Source organism: Liolophura sinensis, chromosome 6 (assembly GCF_032854445.1).
Source record: "Liolophura sinensis isolate JHLJ2023 chromosome 6, CUHK_Ljap_v2, whole genome shotgun sequence".
Lineage (NCBI taxonomy): Eukaryota > Metazoa > Mollusca > Polyplacophora > Chitonida > Chitonidae > Liolophura > Liolophura sinensis.
Window position 1 is genome coordinate 80,153,197 of NC_088300.1, and position 19,056 is coordinate 80,172,252.

Consider the following 19,056-nt stretch of genomic DNA (forward strand, 5'->3'; position numbering starts at 1 on the left):
GCTCAAGCTGTTATTGAGTATCTGACAAAAATTCATGTCTGTGGTCTTTAAGAGATTTCTGTTAACCCACCGTTACATGCACCTGCAATGAACACAATTTTTTGCTGTTCTTATAGTGTAAAGTTGGTTATGGCTCAGGTCATGCTTAAAATGTCTTTATTAGGAGTAACCAAAAACATCTTAGTTCTTAGACTACTGTACATGAATCTTGCCTACTTTGCCCTGATCAGGCAAAGTGCATTGTGGCTGTAAATGGTAAGAACTATGATAAGGTACAGGTTCATTTCATTTTTTGGTTTTTCCAGCTCGTAATGTAGTTTGCCCGGTATAAATTCATGCATAGATCGACCTTATAACTGGGATCAGCTGGGTTTTTGGCGACCCAGAATCAGCTGAGGTCATCTGATCAGGTTTTAGTCCAGTATAAATTCAGGCATAGATCGACCTATAACTGGGATCAGCTGGGTTTTTGGCGACCCAGAATCAGCTGAGGTCATCTGATCAGGGTTTTAGTCCAGTATAAATTCAGGCATAGATCGACCTTATAACTGGGATCAGCTGGGTTTTTTGGCGACCCAGAATCAGCTGAGGTCATCTGATCAGGGTTTTAGTCAGTCTACACAGGCTTACAATCAGCCACAACTGTTGGCTGGGGCGGCAGCAGCAGGTTAATCATGGTTGACAGCGTTTGTGGGATTGTTTGCACAATCTTTAATTCATTGAAAACCACTTGGCTTCCACAGTATTGTGAGCCTGAACTCTTGGCAGAGTTTGGGACTCTTGTCCAGGTGAGCGATTCAAAGCAAGTGATATTTTTCCTTGGGGTTATGGGGTTACTGAAAGCTCTTTAATAGGAGGTTGTTTTCTGTGGTGATATCTGATGCAGCCTGAGATGATTTACGGATTACTTGAGGTTTTGTAAAATTATGGCTGTAGTGTAAAACTGATCTGCAGGTATGTATGAAAACATGTTTAGTGTAGTAATGAAAACAGGAATGTTCAGTTACGCGCACATTTTAACAGGCCATTTGGCCCTTAGACAATCAAATTTTGCAATTTATAAAGAACATTTCATTTTAATTCGAAAAGCGTTTTTAAAATTATTTATATTTTTCTATTCCAAAAAATTAAGATTTGAAATGCAGTCTTAAGGTTTATTTTTGTGCATTGGGAATTTAAATTTTATCCCCTTCATCAGTGCTATCTAGAAACAAATGTGTGTAAATTTCAACTGCCAGTATAAAAACTAAGCATTGTACAGAGTTTTAAAATTCTGACTTAAGTCAAAAAACAGCTTTGGAATCTACTCAGAGCCACACAATGTAAGAAGGTTGGCTCAAACAGCGGCACACCAAATACAGCTTAGGTTCATGGTGACTCCTCAGTAACTTGCCACAGCCAAATACAGCTTAGGTTCATGTGACTCCTCAGTAACTTGCCACAGGTTGATAATTTGCCCTGCTCTCTCCAGTTTGGAGAAGTGAACATTACCATTAAACAACAGTGAAATAAATAAATAAATAGTAAATAAATATAGATATGTACATTAACATTTCTTTTGTTGTTTTTCAGACCTCCAGTTTTTTCCGGACTCCCAAAAGTGGGACCATGTATGGTATGCTTCTGGAAAGCATCCAGCATTATGTAAAGGAGTTGTATGGAGAGACAAAGTGGCAGGAAATTCTCGAGCACGCTGGCTTACGTAACATGATATTTGCCACGCACAAGGTTTATCCAGACAACATCATGTCCGACATTGCGGCCAGCTGTGCGCACGTGCTGCAAAAGGGAACAAAGGATTATTACATGTTCTACTTCGGACTTGGTTCGTCAAGTTCTTCAGCCATTATGGATATGACAAAATTCTACGCATATCTGGTCGTCACTATCGTGACTTCCTCAATGGAATTGATAATCTTCACGAAACTATGAGATTTAGTTATCCTCGTCTTCAGAGTCCGTCCTTCTACGTGGAAAAAGAGGACCGCTTTGGTTGTATCCTGAACTACAGGACTAAGCGGCAAGGCTTCACACACTATGTTGTGGGTCAGCTTCAGCAATGTGCCATTAATTTCTATGGTGTGGATGTGGAGATACTAGTGATTGAAGAAAGGATAGTTGCAAATGGTTGTCATGTGATCTTCAGGTTAAACTTTGACAATCAGGGTTATAAGCCACCAGTGCAAAAAGTAGCTACCTCAGGGAACATTACAGCTTCACTTTTACCTGGAAAAGTATTTTTCAAGGTAAGTTGGCAAGTATCTCTCCAGTTTGATGTTCGGTGAGGTAATAGTCACATCATATAGGTGAAGGTTTCCGAACAAATGGTGATATCAGATGGCAACATAAATTCTACATAAAAATGTTCTGTGTGAAATCAAGCTATGCTTGGATGGTCATAGCAGACTGAAAGAGGTATATATTGAATTATGTGAAAATTGTAATAAGTTTCTGCCAGGGTGAAGACTCCTCACCCCCAACAAGTAGGAAGGGTGCAAAAAATTGTATTGGAATGGTGGAGGTATTCTATAGTGAACCTTTCTGTGAAGGTGTTTTATAGCGAACCTTTCTGTGAAGGTATTTCGTAGTTAACGTTTGTGGGGAGGTGTTTTATAGTGAATTTTCTGTGGAGGTAATCTATAGTGAACCCTTCCGTGAAGGTGTTTTATACAGAATCTTTTGAGAAGGTATTTTATAGTGAATTTTCTGTGGAGGTATTCTATAGTGAACCCTTCCGTGAAGGTGTTTTATACAGAATCTTTTGAGAAGGTATTTTATAGTGGATTTTTCTTGGAATGTTATAGTGGCTCCTTTTGAATCTAAGGTATTGTATAATGAACATTTTTGACTGTAACAGTATTTGCTTCCTATCTTTTAACATAGGCCATTCATTTAAAGAGGGTTCTGGATGCAAGGGAACGCAAAATCTTATACGGGAAATGTTGCAGATATTGCCAAATCGAGCTTGTTATGTAATTACAACATTAAAAAGAAAAAACATGTCCATGTGCAGAGCTTATTTCCCAGACTTATTTCCCAGATTTTCACAGTATTAGAATACATACATCGGCTGATCTGAACTCCCTGATCATAACTCCCTATATGAAGTGAGCCTCTACAACACAGTGTTAAGTGATAAAGCCAAGTGTAAGTGTGATGATAGCATTGGCTAACAGGTTAATGAATTGTTCATGATTTCATGCTGCTACAACTGCATGTTAATATTTATTGTATTCTAGTGACTCACCAAACACAATTCAATCCAGTGGTGTCCGTGGCTCAGTTAGTTAGTGCGTTAGTACAGCATAATGAACCAGGAATCTCGCAGCAGTGTGGTCGCTGTGAGTTCATTTCCAGCTCATGCTGGCTTCCTCACTGGCCATATGTGGGAAGGCCTGCCTGAAACCTGTGGATGGTCGTGGGTTTCCCCCGGGCTCTGCCTGGTTTCTTTCCACCATAATGCTGGCTGCTGTCGTATAAGTGAAATATTTTTGAGTACGGCATAAAAGACCAATCAAATAAATAAGTTAACAATCCAATCCAGGCAGCATCTAAATTGTATTGTAACATGTAACAGGCTAATCAAGGTCCATGTCGATTTTGAAGTGTTGCTTTGTACAGTGGGAAATCAGTTGACAAGTGAACCTGGCAGAAGACAACAGAACCACCATCACAAATCCTGAGAATCCAGGCTCCCTGTGAACTGAGGGTTTTGTGCTGGTGATACTAAGCTGACTATATCTCATGTTCCCTACCAGTCTCAGTTTGGTGGCCTAAGGGAAGCTTTCAGTTATCCAATTATATTTCATACAGAGACACAGATTTTATTGGTTTATACAGATTGATGTGACAGGGAACGAGAGGCCCCGTCATATTGTCTGGCCAGATGGACACCTGTATTACCAGTCTCTCTCCTTTACTGAGAGTGTCCTCACAGTCACCTCATAATTATATGGATACTGATACATGCACAGCTAAATCAGGATATATTGCACATCATTCCTAAACGTTCTGCTTTATGTGTTGGTGCTTGGAAAAACTTTTTGTTCATATCTAGGGTCAGAAGAGCTAGGGTACATGTATTTGTTAGACATCATACATTTGTTGTGGAACATTTTGGTTTTTCTTTAGCATACTTTTATAGATGATGGTGTGGAATGGGTTTTGAAGAAAGAAACATTTCAAGGGAAATAACTATTAAGGAGAGCAGTGCAATGTGTTCAGAAGTTAGTTCACTGCCAAGCAATCTTAATGGAAGGCTTAGAAGAACCAGTATAACAATACAAGAAGATTGTGATCAGTTACTGAATGCTTGGTTGTGCAGATTTCATTCTAAAATTTAAACTTTGCCACATTTGATGTTTTCATTCGAAAAAAAAAAACAAAAAACAATATATCGCATTGTTTGGTTCAGGTGCACTTTCAGTTACATGCACATGTACTGTCCATCTCAGTAAATATGACCAGGGCCAAAGTCACAGACCCCTGGAACTACATGTGCTGTCCAGCTCAGAACATATGTCCTGGGCCAAAGTCACAGGCCCCTGGAACTACATGTACTGTCCAGCTCGGTATGTCCTGGGCCAAAGTCACAGACCCCTGGAACTACATGTGTTGTCCAGCTCAGAACGTATGTCCTGGGCCAAAGTCACAGACCCATGGAACTACATGTACTGTCCAGCTCGGTATGTCCTGGGCCAAAGTCACAGACCCCTAGAACTACATGTACTGTCCAGCTCGGTACGTATGTCCTGGGCCAAAGTCACAGACCCCTGGAACTACATGTACTGACCAGCTCGGTATGTCATGGGCCAAAGTCACAGACCCCTGGAACTACATGTACTGTCCAGCTTGGTACGTATGTCCTGGGCCAAAGTCATAGACCCCTGGAACTACATATATATTGTCTGGAATTGCCATCTGTGCTGATTTCTGCATGGCCTTCTTTGCTAATGTCTAAATGGAGGCTCCGATATGATTGTTCCTGGACGACTCACTGTCTTTAATGTAGCTGAGTGAGCTATCTACTTCTTGACCGGTCGTTTCCCCTCGGCAGAATGTCTTCACTATGCTATTTGCACAGATACAGAGTTGATAGCTTTTTCTGGCTGTTGGTGTGAGCTAGAATGTCCTGATATGAAGCTTGAAGTGTACGTGTCTGCGTACCATCCTGAAATGGGGAGATAAAGTGTACATGTGTACCTGACTAGCGCAGGGAAAAAGCCTCGAAAATGATCAATGAGCCTATCAAATCAAATGATGGTGCGGTGCGTGATGCTAAGTGTCCTCTCCTGTGAGTACATGTAGAGGCTTTATCACTGTGTTTGCAAACCCATCACTGCCAGTTAGCTATAACTGTCACCGTGGAGCCAGTTGTAGTAGTATAAATATATAAAGCTTCATGCTATTTACATTTTTGTTTGCTGGATTACTCTTAGTTGACCTTATTTTGCATAGATTGACGTATATTACGTGTACATTGTATTACTAAATGGCTTTTACCTAGTTTCAGTTTGTAACGAAGTTTGTCCATGTGGTATTGCTGCTAGTCCATGTGGTATTGCTGGTCCATGTGGTATTGCTGGTCCATGTGGTATTGCTGCTGGTCCATGTGGTATTGCTGGTCCATGTGGTATTGCTGGTCCATGTGGTATTGCTGCTGGTCCATGTGGTATTGCTGATCCATGTTGTATTGATGCTGGTCCATGTGGTATTGCTGGTCCATGTGGTATTGCTGGCACATGTGGTATTGCTGCTGGTCCATGTGGTATTGCTGGTCCATGTGGTATTGCTGGTCCATGTTGTATTGCTGGTCCATGTGGTATTGCTGGCACATGTGGTCCATGTTGTATTGCTGGTCCATGTGGTATTGCTGGTCCATGTGGTATTGCTGGCCCATGTTGTATTGCTGGTCCATGTGGTATTGCTGGTCCATGTGGTATTGTTGGTCCATGTGGTATTGCTGGCCCATGTTGTATTGCTGCTGGTCCATGTGGTATTGCTGATCCATGTTGTATTGATGCTGGTCCATGTGGTATTGCTGGTCCATGTGGTATTGCTGGCACATGTGGTATTGCTGCTGGTCCATGTGGTATTGCTGGTCCATGTGGTATTGCTGGCACATGTATTGCTGGTCCATGTGGTATTGCTGGCCCATGTGGTATTGCTGGTCCATGTTGTATTGCTGGTCCATGTGGTATTGCTGGTCCATGTGGTATTGCTGGCCCATGTTGTATTGCTGGTCCATGTGGTATTGCTGGTCCATGTGGTATTGCTATTGCTGGTCCATGTGGTATTGCTGGCCCATGTGGTATTGCTGGTCTATGTTGTATTGCTGGCCCATGTTGTATTGCTGGTCCATGTGGTATTGCTGGCCCATGTGATATTGCTGGTCCATGTGGTATTGCTGACCCATGTGATATTGCTGGTCCATGTGATATTGCTGGCCCATGTTGTATTGCTGGTCCATGTGGTATTGCTGGCCCATGTAATATTGCTGGCCCATGTGGTATTGCTGGTCCATGTGGTATTGCTGGCCCATGTAATATTGCTGGTCCATGTGGTATTGCTGGTCCATGTTGTATTGCTGGTCCATGTGGTATTGCTGGCCCATGTGATATTGCTGCCCCAATGTGATATTGCTGGCCCATGTGGTATTGCTGGCCCATGTGATATTGCTGGCCCATGTTGTATTGCTGGTCCATGTGGTATTGCTGGCCCATGTGGTATTGCTGGTCCATGTGGTATTGCTGGCCCATGTGATATTGCTGGTCCATGTGGTATTGCTGACCCATGTGATATTGCTGGTCCATGTGGTATTGCTGGCCCATGTGGTATTGCTGGTCCATGTGATATTGCTGGTCCATGTGATATTGCTGGCCCATGTGGTATTGCTGGTCCATGTTGTATTGCTGGTCCATGTGTTATTGCTGGCCCATGTGATATTGCTAATCTATGTGGTATTGCTGGCCCATGTGATATTGCTAATCCATGTGATATTGCTGGTCCATGTGATATTGCTGGTCCATGTGGTATTGCTGGCCCATGTGGTATTGCTGGCCCATGTGATATTGCTAATCCATGTGATATTGCTGGTCCATGTGGTATTGCTGGTCCATGTTGTATTGCTGGTCCATGTGTTATTGCTGGCCCATGTGATATTGCTAATCTATGTGGTATTGCTGGCCCATGTGATATTGCTAATCCATGTGATATTGCTGGTCCATGTGATATTGCTGGTCCATGTAATATTGCTGGTCCATGTGGTATTGCTGGTCCATGTTGTATTGCTGGTCCATGTGGTATTGCTGGCCCATGTGATATTGCTGCCCCAATGTGATATTGCTGGCCCATGTGGTATTGCTGGCCCATGTGATATTGCTGGCCCATGTTGTATTGCTGGTCCATGTGGTATTGCTGGCCCATGTGGTATTGCTGGTCCATGTGGTATTGCTGGCCCATGTGATATTGCTGGTCCATGTGGTATTGCTGACCCATGTGATATTGCTGGTCCATGTGGTATTGCTGGCCCATGTGGTATTGCTGGTCCATGTGATATTGCTGGTCCATGTGATATTGCTGGCCCATGTGGTATTGCTGGTCCATGTTGTATTGCTGGTCCATGTGTTATTGCTGGCCCATGTGATATTGCTAATCTATGTGGTATTGCTGGCCCATGTGATATTGCTAATCCATGTGATATTGCTGGTCCATGTGATATTGCTGGTCCATGTGGTATTGCTGGCCCATGTGGTATTGCTGGTCCATGTGATATTGCTGATCCATGTGGTATTGCTGACGTGATACATGCACAAGAAGAGATTATCAGACTACATGTATGTGTGCCTGCTAAATTTGTCTAAATAGAGATAAATAGGAAACAGTGTAATACATAGTCTGTCTAATTGTTGATCTTAATGTGGTGAAGGTGTAATGTAAACCTGGTAGATCTGAAATGCATCAAATCTGATTTTGTACATGTGTAATAGGGGTAATTGTGCTCTCATGTTTCTGCCTGATTCTACAATGACGTGATTCTTCTCATTTGTCAAGGCTTCAACAACAACTACCTCTTACATGTACCTCCACAAGTGATCAGAAAATCTCACAGTTTTTCTGAAACAGCCCATCTGCATGTACAATGTATATATGTACTCCTCCATGATAGGCTTAACTGTACATACATTATATATACCAGTACATGTATCTTGGAAAAAGGTTTCATGAAAAATAAGAATTTGTGCTGACAATCAAAATGTGTTTTTTAGATTTAAGTAAATAGAGCAGATGTGCTGTACATAGAAATAATTTTGTTACTTGAGCATTTTTTGTAGTGTGTATTTAGATGGTTAGAATTGATATCGATGTGTACAAGTTTCATCATTTACAAGTGTAAAATTGCTTATTTTACAGTTAGTAGTTTTAGAATTAAAACTGGAATGTGAATTCAGAATTTATCATAAGAATCAGTATATAATTACAGATTTTAAGTCTGTTTTTGTAGAGGCAATATTCTCGGGTGTGTTAAAATTAAAGTTCACATTATGTCACTGCACGAAATTACTTTGTTACATGTAGTTTGCGCAGTTCTGATGCATACATTAACTTCCTGTATGGTCACATATTACAAAACTTTGCCTACAGTGTGAATTTCTTAGTTTCACTGCATGTTGCAGTCCCTTTACTGGAGAATGGATGGTATTTTGAATATAAGATACAATATTTAAAAATAATGGCGAAAGAACTGAAGAAATTTAAAAAAATCCTAACCTTTTTACAAGAAATAAGTTAGAAAAAACAGAAAGGGGATTTAATTTTAGAAACTTTGACAGTTTGACAAATATAATAAATAGATCAGAGAGAAAAAAAAAGCCCTCCACTCAAGCAAACTAGAACTCAGTAGCAGAAGGATGAGGGTTATTCTCTACATATGGTGGACTGGAAGTGTTCTTACCAAATGACCTATTTAAAAAGCTTATTCTAGCCTTTAGCTTGTGTGTGGATCAGTGAATGAATGGGTCTGACCTGTAATGGAATTCAGCTGGAAAGCCTCTACCCTGAAGGAACTGTTCTTGGAAGTACTGAACCAAAGCAAAGAAAACTGATTATCAGCTGTGAAGGATATGGCACCTCCTGCTGGTGTGGTCAAGCAGTGCTCAGCTCGGACTGACCGTTGGAATCCAGTTTCTCTCCTTTTCTCTTACTCTACATTAGAGCCCTTTCTTGTGTTTTTTTCTGGTTGAGCAGTTTATCTAATTATTAAGCTGACCTATCTACAAGACATGTCCAGAAGGTCAGAAGATAATACCAAAGACTAATACCAAAGAGAGAATAGATATACGAAGAAGCAATGCTGTAGTACTAGTCAGCTGTGATATACAGTAGGTTGAGTGTAGATACCAGGGGAGATACCATTACCTGATGACAGCTGGTTCATACATATGTGTACATCCAGGACTGCAGCAGTGTATTGCATGTATAATAGACATATACATAAGTGTATATAAGTGTACATAATATGTAAGGCCAGAATTTTACCAGATAATTGGACGCTTTGAGAGTTTTGATGAAGTTTTGATGGATGTGTCTGGAAGGTTGACAAAGAGTAAGTGGCGGCTCTAATTTATACCTCTTATTTCTGAGGGTATAATTGCGGTTTGCTGCCAACAGGTGTGATTGTAAGGGTTTGGCAAAACGGAATCTGCTGGCACCTCACCAAAATGCCGGAAATCAGTGAGTTGGATTGAGGGTGATCCATGAGGCTGAAGTGTCAAAGAATCTTCTTTTTTTCTCTCTGATTCCATAAAACAACTTTTCGGCCATACTAAAAAGTAAACTCGAGGCAATGATTATGGCCTTGATGTAATGGTTTGTACAGTATGTGGAATATATGGCCACTTTGTCTTGTCATTGAGAAAATGTAACAGTGCATGTAGGAAGCAATCTGCTTACTACCTAGACATCTGTGTTTACACATAGGGTTCATTCTGAATGTCTCTCATCATACTGAAGCCGGTTATAAACTGGCCTTACAGGCTATTATGGAGTGATCAGATACATCTACCATCATCATTTGTATGGGCGGTCTCGTTGGCAGGTGTGTTACTGCCTGTTATCTGCTGCTAATCACATTCCACTACATGCTCTTTAATATTGTCTATTCATAGACCAACAGACACTTCATGGCTTTTGTTTATCTCAAATTTCAAACACTTTGGAAATGTCTTTGACATGGAGTTATATTAAGTTAAATTCTAGAAGCTGTTACCAGTGAAAAGTGTTCCTGTTTCATCTTCTCCAAGCTCCAACTGCTTCTTAAAGAAGACATTAGTTTGTAGATTGGACAATGTATGAGGTTACCTTGGACGAGCCACTGTTGTGATAGGGTTTTGATCCCTTATAGACTGACTGCGGATCATGTGCTTGACATTGTGATTAGTGGGTTAATGATTGCTACAAGTTGTTTGCGACCATAAGCTTGGCTTAATGTGCAAGGCCTCAATAACAGTAATTATTGATTGTCTGACAAGGAAAGCTGAGGGTGTTTAGCTGGCTGAAAAAGTGCTGGCTTAACTGATGGAGTCAGTGGGTGGCAGGGGTACTAGCTGTCTGGCTGCTGGGCCCTCTCTGTGATAAGCAGACGAATACCCAGCCTCACTATAATAGGGAGCAACAGACCAGTTTCTGTCTCGCAGCTCTCGACGGACTTGTGAAAACTTCTGTCCTCAACAGGAATGGTACTGTTCATCAGTAAATGGTTAACTAATGGTTAAGTCAAAACCTTACTGGAATAACTTAGAACACTATACCCCTGATGATGTTTACTTTTTTCTTTTTAGATTTTTTTTTAGCTTGAATAATATGATGTGAAATGTTTTATTTGTATTGTGGGCTTTGTGGACCAAGTATGTCAGACAAGATTTTGTTATATTGTTGTAATGTGGGCTTTGTGGACCGAGTACGTCAGACAAGATTTTGTTATATTGTTGTAATGTGGGCTTTGTGGACCAAGTACGTCAGACAAGATTTTGTTATATTGTTGTTGTAATGTGGGTTTTGTGGACCAAGTACGTCAGACAAGATTTTGTTATATTGTTGTAATGTGGGCTTTGTGGACCGAGTACATCAGACAAGATTTTGTTATATTGTTGTAATGTGGGCTTTGTGGACCAAGTACGTCAGACAAGATTTTGTGATATTGTTGTAATGTGGGCTTTGTGGACCAAGTACGTCAGACAAGATTTTGTGATATTGTTGTAATTGGGCTTTGTGGACCAAGTACGTCAGACAAGATTTTGTTATATTTTTGGAAAGTGGTATTGTTGGTGTCATTTTGACATTTTTGGTTCTAAAGCCTTGGTTGAGTATATACTGTGTATATTGATGTAGATGTATCTAAGCCATTGTTGTGTGTTGTGTCTGAGGTCAGAGGTGTATCTTGAGGGTTGGGCTAGGCAGGTTAGATACAATTTTTTGTTCATTGGCTGCTGCAGTTTTGTGACATCTCTAACTGATGAGGTACATGTATCTCTGGGCTCTCATGACTTCTCACAGTCCTGTATACTGTATTTCATGTTGGAATAACTTATTTTGTGTGCATGAGGAGTGATTATTCAAATGAACTGTAAGTATAGAGGTAATTTATGAAAAAAACATTCATGTAGTTTTACAAATAGCTTCTTTAGTTTTTTTTCCTTTCAGTTGGAGGTTTAAGTCCATTATGTTTGTATAACAATGATAATCTTTCTAGAGAGTACAATTTGTCCCTGTTTTGGGAGAAAGCAGTTTACACATACCTTTAGGAAGCAAATCTCTGTGGACAGTTTAACTGGTCATTGTTTAACTGGTCATTGTTTAACTGGTCATAAATCCATAATTAATTAATAATTAATTAATTTGTCAAAAGTTTAGTCTGAATTAGAATGTTTAAGTTTTACGCTGACTGTTACTTATCCAGGTAGATAGTCCGTTTTCTAACACCTGAGTGTGAAAATATATCCCATGTAATACGTTGGCATTCTCCCGTGGCAGTAGCCAGACATGATGGCAGAGATTTAAGCGGAAAACTTCTGTCCTCAACAGGAATGGTACTGTTCATCAGTAAATGGTTAACTAATGGTTAAGTCAAAACCTTACTGGAATAACTTAGAACACTATACCCCTGATGATGTTTACTTTTTTCTTTTTAGATTTTTTTTTAGCTTGAATAATATGATGTGAAATGTTTTATTTGTATTGTGGGCTTTGTGGACCAAGTATGTCAGACAAGATTTTGTTATATTGTTGTAATGTGGGCTTTGTGGACCGAGTACGTCAGACAAGATTTTGTTATATTGTTGTAATGTGGGCTTTGTGGACCAAGTACGTCAGACAAGATTTTGTTATATTGTTGTAATGTGGGCTTTGTGGACCGAGTACATCAGACAAGATTTTGTTATATTGTTGTAATGTGGGCTTTGTGGACCAAGTACGTCAGACAAGATTTTGTGATATTGTTGTAATGTGGGCTTTGTGGACCAAGTACGTCAGACAAGATTTTGTGATATTGTTGTAATGTGGGCTTTGTGGACCAAGTACGTCAGACAAGATTTTGTTATATTTTTGGAAAGTGGTATTGTTGGTGTCATTTTGACATTTTTGGTTCTAAAGCCTTGGTTGAGTATATACTGTGTATATTGATGTAGATGTATCTAAGCCATTGTTGTGTGTTGTGTCTGAGGTCAGAGGTGTATCTTGAGGGTTGAGCTAGGCAGGTTAGATACAATTTTTTGTTCATTGGCTGCTGCAGTTTTGTGACATCTCTAACTGATGAGGTACATGTATCTCTGGGCTCTCATGACTTCTCACAGTCCTGTATACTGTATTTCATGTTGAAATAACTTATTTTGTGTGCATGAGGAGTGATTATCCAAATGAACTGTAAGTATAGAGGTAATTTATGAAAAAAACATTCATGTAGTTTTACAAATAGCTTCTATAGTTTTTTTTCCTTTCAGTTGGAGGTTTAAGTCCATTATGTTTGTATAACAATGATAATCTTTCTAGAGAGTACAATTTGTCCCTGTTTTGGGAGAAAGCAGTCTACACATACCTTTAGGAAGCAAATCTCTGTGGACAGTTTAACTGGTCATTGTTTAACTGGTCATTGTTTAACTGGTCATAAATCCATAATTAATTAATAATTAATTAATTTGTCAAAAGTTTAGTCTGAATTAGAATGTTTAAGTTTTACGCTGACTGTTACTTATCCAGGTAGATAGTCCGTTTTCTAACACCTGAGTGTGAAAATATATCCCATGTAATACGTTGGCATTCTCCCGTGGCAGTAGCCAGACATGATGGCAGAGATTTAAGCGGGTTATTTGACACGAGCCAGACAGACTTCACACGATTAGAATTACTGGGGACTTTCCAACATCGCTGATGTCCAGGTCCCTGTAGTAAGCTGATGGTTTAATTTATACTAAAGTCTGAGAATATTTGCCAAGCATGAGGTGTTTAAAGGTGGAGTGATCAGGGCTAGACTACATGTGTCTTTTTGAACCAAGTTCTCATCTGTCGGATAAAGCTGTACATGTGCAGGTATACCGTATATAACAAACATGGATCGCGTTAGGCTTATTCCACAGGTGAAATCTTGTCTTCATATCAACAAAAATATGTTCATGTGTAAATGTTACATGTGGCAATCTGCAGACAGCGGGTGCCAATCAGCGCGCTGGCTATACACAGTACACATGCCAGGTAATTGATATTCCTATTCTCTGGTACATGTTAATATTGTTGGTGTTCAGGCAGGTGCCAGTACTGATTGCTGGTGTTCAGGCAGGCGCCAGTACTGATTGCTGGTGTTCAGGCAGGCGCCATTGTACTGATTACTGGTGTTCAGACAGGCGCCATAGTACTGATTGCTGATGTTAAGGTAGTCACCATAGTACTGATTGCTGGTGTTCAGTCAGGCACCATAGTACTGATTGCTGATGTTAAGGTAGTCACCATAGTACTGATTGGTGGTGTTCAGGCAGGCACCATAGTCCTGATTGCTGATGTTCAGACAGGCACCATATTACTGATTACTGGTGTTCAGTCAGGCACCATAGTACTGATTGCTGGTGTTCAGACAGGCACCATATTACTGATTGCTGGTGTTCAGTCAGGCACCATAGTACTGATTGCTGATGTTAAGGTAGTCACCATAGCACTGATTGCTGGTGTTCAGGCAGGCGCCATTGTAGTGATTGCTGGTGTTCAGACAGGCGCCATAGTACTGATTGCTGATGTTCAGACAGGCACCATAGTACTGATTGCTGGTGTACAGACAGGTGCCATAGTACTGATTGCTGGTGTTCAGACAGGCACCATATTACTGATTGCTGGTGTTCAGGCAGGCGCCATAGTACTGATTGCTGGTGTTTGGTCAGGCATCATAGTACTGATTGCTGGTGTACAGACAGGCGCCATAGTACTGATTGCTGGTGTTCAGACAGGCACCATAGTACTGATTGCTGGTGTTCAGGCAGGCGCCATAGTACTGCTTGCTGGTGTTTGGTCAGGCATCATAGTACTGATTGCTGGTGTACAGGCAGGCATCATAGTACTGATTGCTGGTGTTCAGTCAGGTGCCATAGTACTGATTACTGGTGTTTAGTCAGGCATCATAGTACTGATTGCTGGTGTACAGGCAGGCATCATAGTACTGATTGCTGGTGTTCAGACAGGCACCATATTACTGATTACTGGTGTACAGTCAGGCACCATAGTACTGATTGCTGATGTTAAGGTAGTCACCATAGTACTGATTGTTGGTGTACAGGCAGGCATCATAGTACTGATTGCTGATGTTAAGGTAGTCACCATAGTACTGATTACTGGTGTTCAGGCAGGCGCCATAGTACTGATTGCTGGTGTTCAGACAGGCACCATAGTACTGATTGCTGGTGTTCAGGCAGGCACCATCGTACTGATTGCTGATGTTAATGTAGTCACCATAGTACTGATTGCTGGTGTTCAGGCAGTCGCCATAGTACTGATTACTGGTGTTCAGACAGGCACCATATTACTGATTACTGGTGTACAGTCAGGCACCATAGTACTGATTGCTGATGTTAAGGTAGTCACCATAGTACTGATTGTTGGTGTACAGGCAGGTATCATAGTACTGATTGCTGATGTTAAGGTAGTCACCATAGTACTGATTACTGGTGTTCAGGCAGGCGCCATAGTACTGATTGCTGGTGTTCAGACAGGCACCATAGTACTGATTGCTGGTGTTCAGGCAGGCACCATCGTACTGATTGCTGATGTTAATGTAGTCACCATAGTACTGATTACTGGTGTTCAGGCAGGCGCCATAGTACTGATTGGTGGTGTTCAGGTAGGCACCATAGTCCTGATTGCTGGTGTTCAGACAGGCATCATATTACTGATTACTGGTGTTCAGTCAGGCACCATAGTACTGATTGCTGGTGTTCAGACAGGCACCATATTACTGATTGCTGGTGTTCAGTCAGGCACCATAGTACTGATTGCTGGTGTACAGGCAGGCATCATAGTACTGATTGCTGATGTTAAGGTAGTCACCATAGCACTGATTGCTGGTGTTCATTCGGGCACCATTGTACTGATTGCTGGTGTTCAGACAGGCACCATAGTACTGATTGCTGGTGTTCAGGCAGGCGCCATAGTACTGATTACTGGTGTTCAGTCAGGCACCATAGTACTGATTGCTGGTGTTCAGACAGGCACCATATTACTGATTGCTGGTGTTCAGTCAGGCACCATAGTACTGATTGCTGATGTTAAGGTAGTCACCATAGCACTGATTGCTGGTGTTCATTCAGGCGCCATTGTACTGATTGCTGGTGTTCAGACAGGCGCCATAGTACTGATTGCTGATGTTCAGACAGGCACCATAGTACTGATTGCTGGTGTATAGACAGGCGCCATAGTACTGATTGCTGGTGTTCAGACAGGCACCATAGTACTGATTGCTGGTGTTCAGGTAGGCGCCATAGTACTGATTGCTGGTGTTTGGTCAGGCATCATAATACTGATTGCTGGTGTACAGACAGGCGCCATAGTACTGATTGCTGGTGTTCAGACAGGCACCATAGTACTGATTGCTGGTGTTCAGGCAGGCGCCATAGTACTGCTTGCTGGTGTTTGGTCAGGCATCATAGTACTGATTGTTGGTGTACAGGCAGGCATCATAGTACTGATTGCTGGTGTTCAGTCAGGTGCCATAGTACTGATTACTGGTGTTCAGTCAGGCACCATATTACTGATTGCTGGTGTACAGGCAGGCACCATTGTACTGAAAAAGTTCCAGCATGGCATCTGGGTGAATCATCCAGGTGATTTGAGGTTGTACTTTATCACTTGACATTAATGTTCCATGTTTGTAATACCATCATAAACCCATTTTAAGTCGACTCATTGAAGAAATTGTCTGTTGATAGGGTATCTAGGTATTTATCGGGAAGCAATTTTGTCCACATATCTATTTAGCTGCAGAATAACTCTGGTCGTGGAGTTACGGTAGTTGGAACTACTGTTCTCTTCATAAGAGTGCACAACCGGCCAGCAGTGTAATTTACCCTCTAGTGACGGAGATTGGTATGACCGTCAGCGTAAAATGTCATGGTTACATGTAATTTTGGACAGTACACATAAGATATTGACTATGAGGATTATTTTTAAGATACTAGTATGTACACTTAATAAGGTTGATGTACAGTGACAGTAACTGTAATGGTAATTATAATATTGTCCTTATTTAGTATAGAGTTAGAATAGCTGTAACTGGTGCATTTATTTGTCAGTGATGGAGTTATTGATATAACTACATGTACAAGTAGAGAGTATATATCACATATAACGTTTAGAATGGAAAAACTGATCTTACTTGTTATACCTTTATATATACATGTACATAAATTATATACATTCAGCTGTATGAACATCAATGATTTTAGCTGGTGGCATATCCTGGGCTGCTTGTTTTCAGAACAGGCTCTTGTGTGTGCACTTTGGTTTCAGGGATCAGTTTGGATTGTTTTCATGATCAGCAAAACTGGCATTAGAATACAGTTTTTGAAATGTTGGACTCCTACAGTGATGTGTACAGTCTCCATGTCTTTACCTTGCAAAAACAAATTTCTCATCAATTTTTTGACAGAGGTTTGTTTTTTTTTTTTGGATCTGAAAATGGTGTTCTTTGATTTGATTGGCAGGTGTTTCCATTTTGCCTTGTGTTTGACCACACCATGCACATACAGAATGTGGGCCCCAGTTTACTTCGGCTGTTTCAGAGCCACCTGGTGGGCACAGATGTCACGGAGAGGTTCCACTTGCGGCGACCTGTCATGTCTTTCACGTGGGATAATGTAAGTCTCAGCAGTATTAGATGATTTTCTTTGTACATTGGTCACACACAGCATGTGTACAGTTGTGCAGTGGTTTTGTACTCATCATGTAAAGTTGTGCCAGGCATAGTCTTATACGGAGGTCAAGTAAAGGTTTGCAATAGATTTGTGCAAGGATAGTAGAGAGGTTAGAGAGTCAAAAGTCAAATAGCTGCTCATTAAATTGTGCAAAAAATTTGTTCAAGTCAAATGGTGATACTGAATACTGTTATATATAGTATATATTATAATATATATTGTGCAAGTCAAATAGAATTGTAAAGCTTTGTAATAGATTTGTGTGCAAGTGAAGTAGACTGGAACTAAAGCTTTGCAGTAGATTTTTGTGCAGGTCAGTAAAGTGGTGAGTAAGCTTTTCAGTAGATTTGTGTACCAGTCAAGAAATGTGTAAACTTTGTAGTAATTTTGTGTACAAGTCAAGTAGAGTGTGAAAAAAGTTTGGTGTAGATTTGTGTATGAGTCAAGTACATGTAGTTGGTGGGCTTTGCAGTAGATTTACGTACAAATCAAGTAGAGTGTAAAGTTTGGTGTAGATTTGTGTATGAGTCAAGTACATGTAGTGCGTGGGCTTTGCAGTAGATTTGTATACAAATCAAGTAGAGTGTAAAGTTTGGTGTAGATTTTTGTATGAGTCAAGTACATGTAGTTTGTGAGCTTTGCAGTAGATTTGTGTACAGGTCAAGTAGAGTGTAAAGTTTGGTGTAGATTTATGTGTGAGTCAAGTACATGTAGTTTGTGAGCTTTGCAGTAGATTTGTGTACAAGTCAAGTAGAGTGTAAAGTTTGGTGTAGATTTGTGTATGAATCAAGTACATGTAGTGCGTGGGCTTTGCAGTAGATTTGTGTACAAGTCAAGTAGAGTGTAAAGTTTGGTGTAGATTTGTGTATGAGTCAAGTACATGTAGTACGTGGGCTTTGCAGTAGATTTGTGTACAAGTCAAGTAGAGTAAAGTTTGGTGTAGATTTGTGTATGAGTCAAGTACATGTAGTGCGTGGGCTTTGCAGTAGATTTGTGTACAAATCAAGTAGAGTGTAAAGTTTGGTGTAGATTTTTGTATGAGTCAAGTACATGTAGTTTGTGAGCTTTGCAGTAGATTTGTGTACAGGTCAAGTAGAGTGTAAAGTTTGGTGTAGATTTATGTGTGAGTCAAGTACATGTAGTTTGTGAGCTTTGCAGTAGATTTGTGTACAAGTCAAGTAGAGTGTAAAGTTTGGTGTAGATTTGTGTATGAATCAAGTACATGTAGTGCGTGGGCTTTGCAGTAGATTTGTGTACAAGTCAAGTAGAGTGTAAAGTTTGGTGTAGATTTGTGTATGAGTCAAGTACATGTAGTACGTGGGCTTTGCAGTAGATTTGTGTACAAGTCAAGTAGAGTAAAGTTTGGTGTAGATTTGTGTATGAGTCAAGTACATGTAGTTTGTGAGCTTTGCAGTAGATTTGTGTACAAGTCAAGTAGAGTGTAAAGTTTGGTGTAGATTTATGTATGAGTCAAGTACATGTAGTTTGTGAGCTTTGCAGTAGATTTGTGTACAAGCCAAGTAGAGTGTAAAGTTTGGTGTAGATTTATGTATGAATCAAGTACATGTAGTTTGTGGGCTTTGCAGTAGATTTGTGTACAAGTCAAGTAGAGTGT

At 40.6% G+C, this 19,056-nt stretch overlaps 1 protein-coding gene across 1 annotated transcript in view; it reads left to right on the forward strand.

The window, feature by feature from the left end:
- The window catches only part of LOC135468136 (soluble guanylate cyclase 88E-like), a 99,894-nt gene that overhangs the window by 49,969 nt on the left and 30,869 nt on the right, over positions 1–19,056 (forward strand). The window contains 3 exon segments of the mRNA XM_064746218.1: positions 1,573–1,822; positions 1,825–2,246; positions 17,232–17,384. Coding sequence (XP_064602288.1) covers positions 1,609–1,822; positions 1,825–2,246; positions 17,232–17,384 — 789 coding nt within the window. The 5' untranslated portion in view covers positions 1,573–1,608.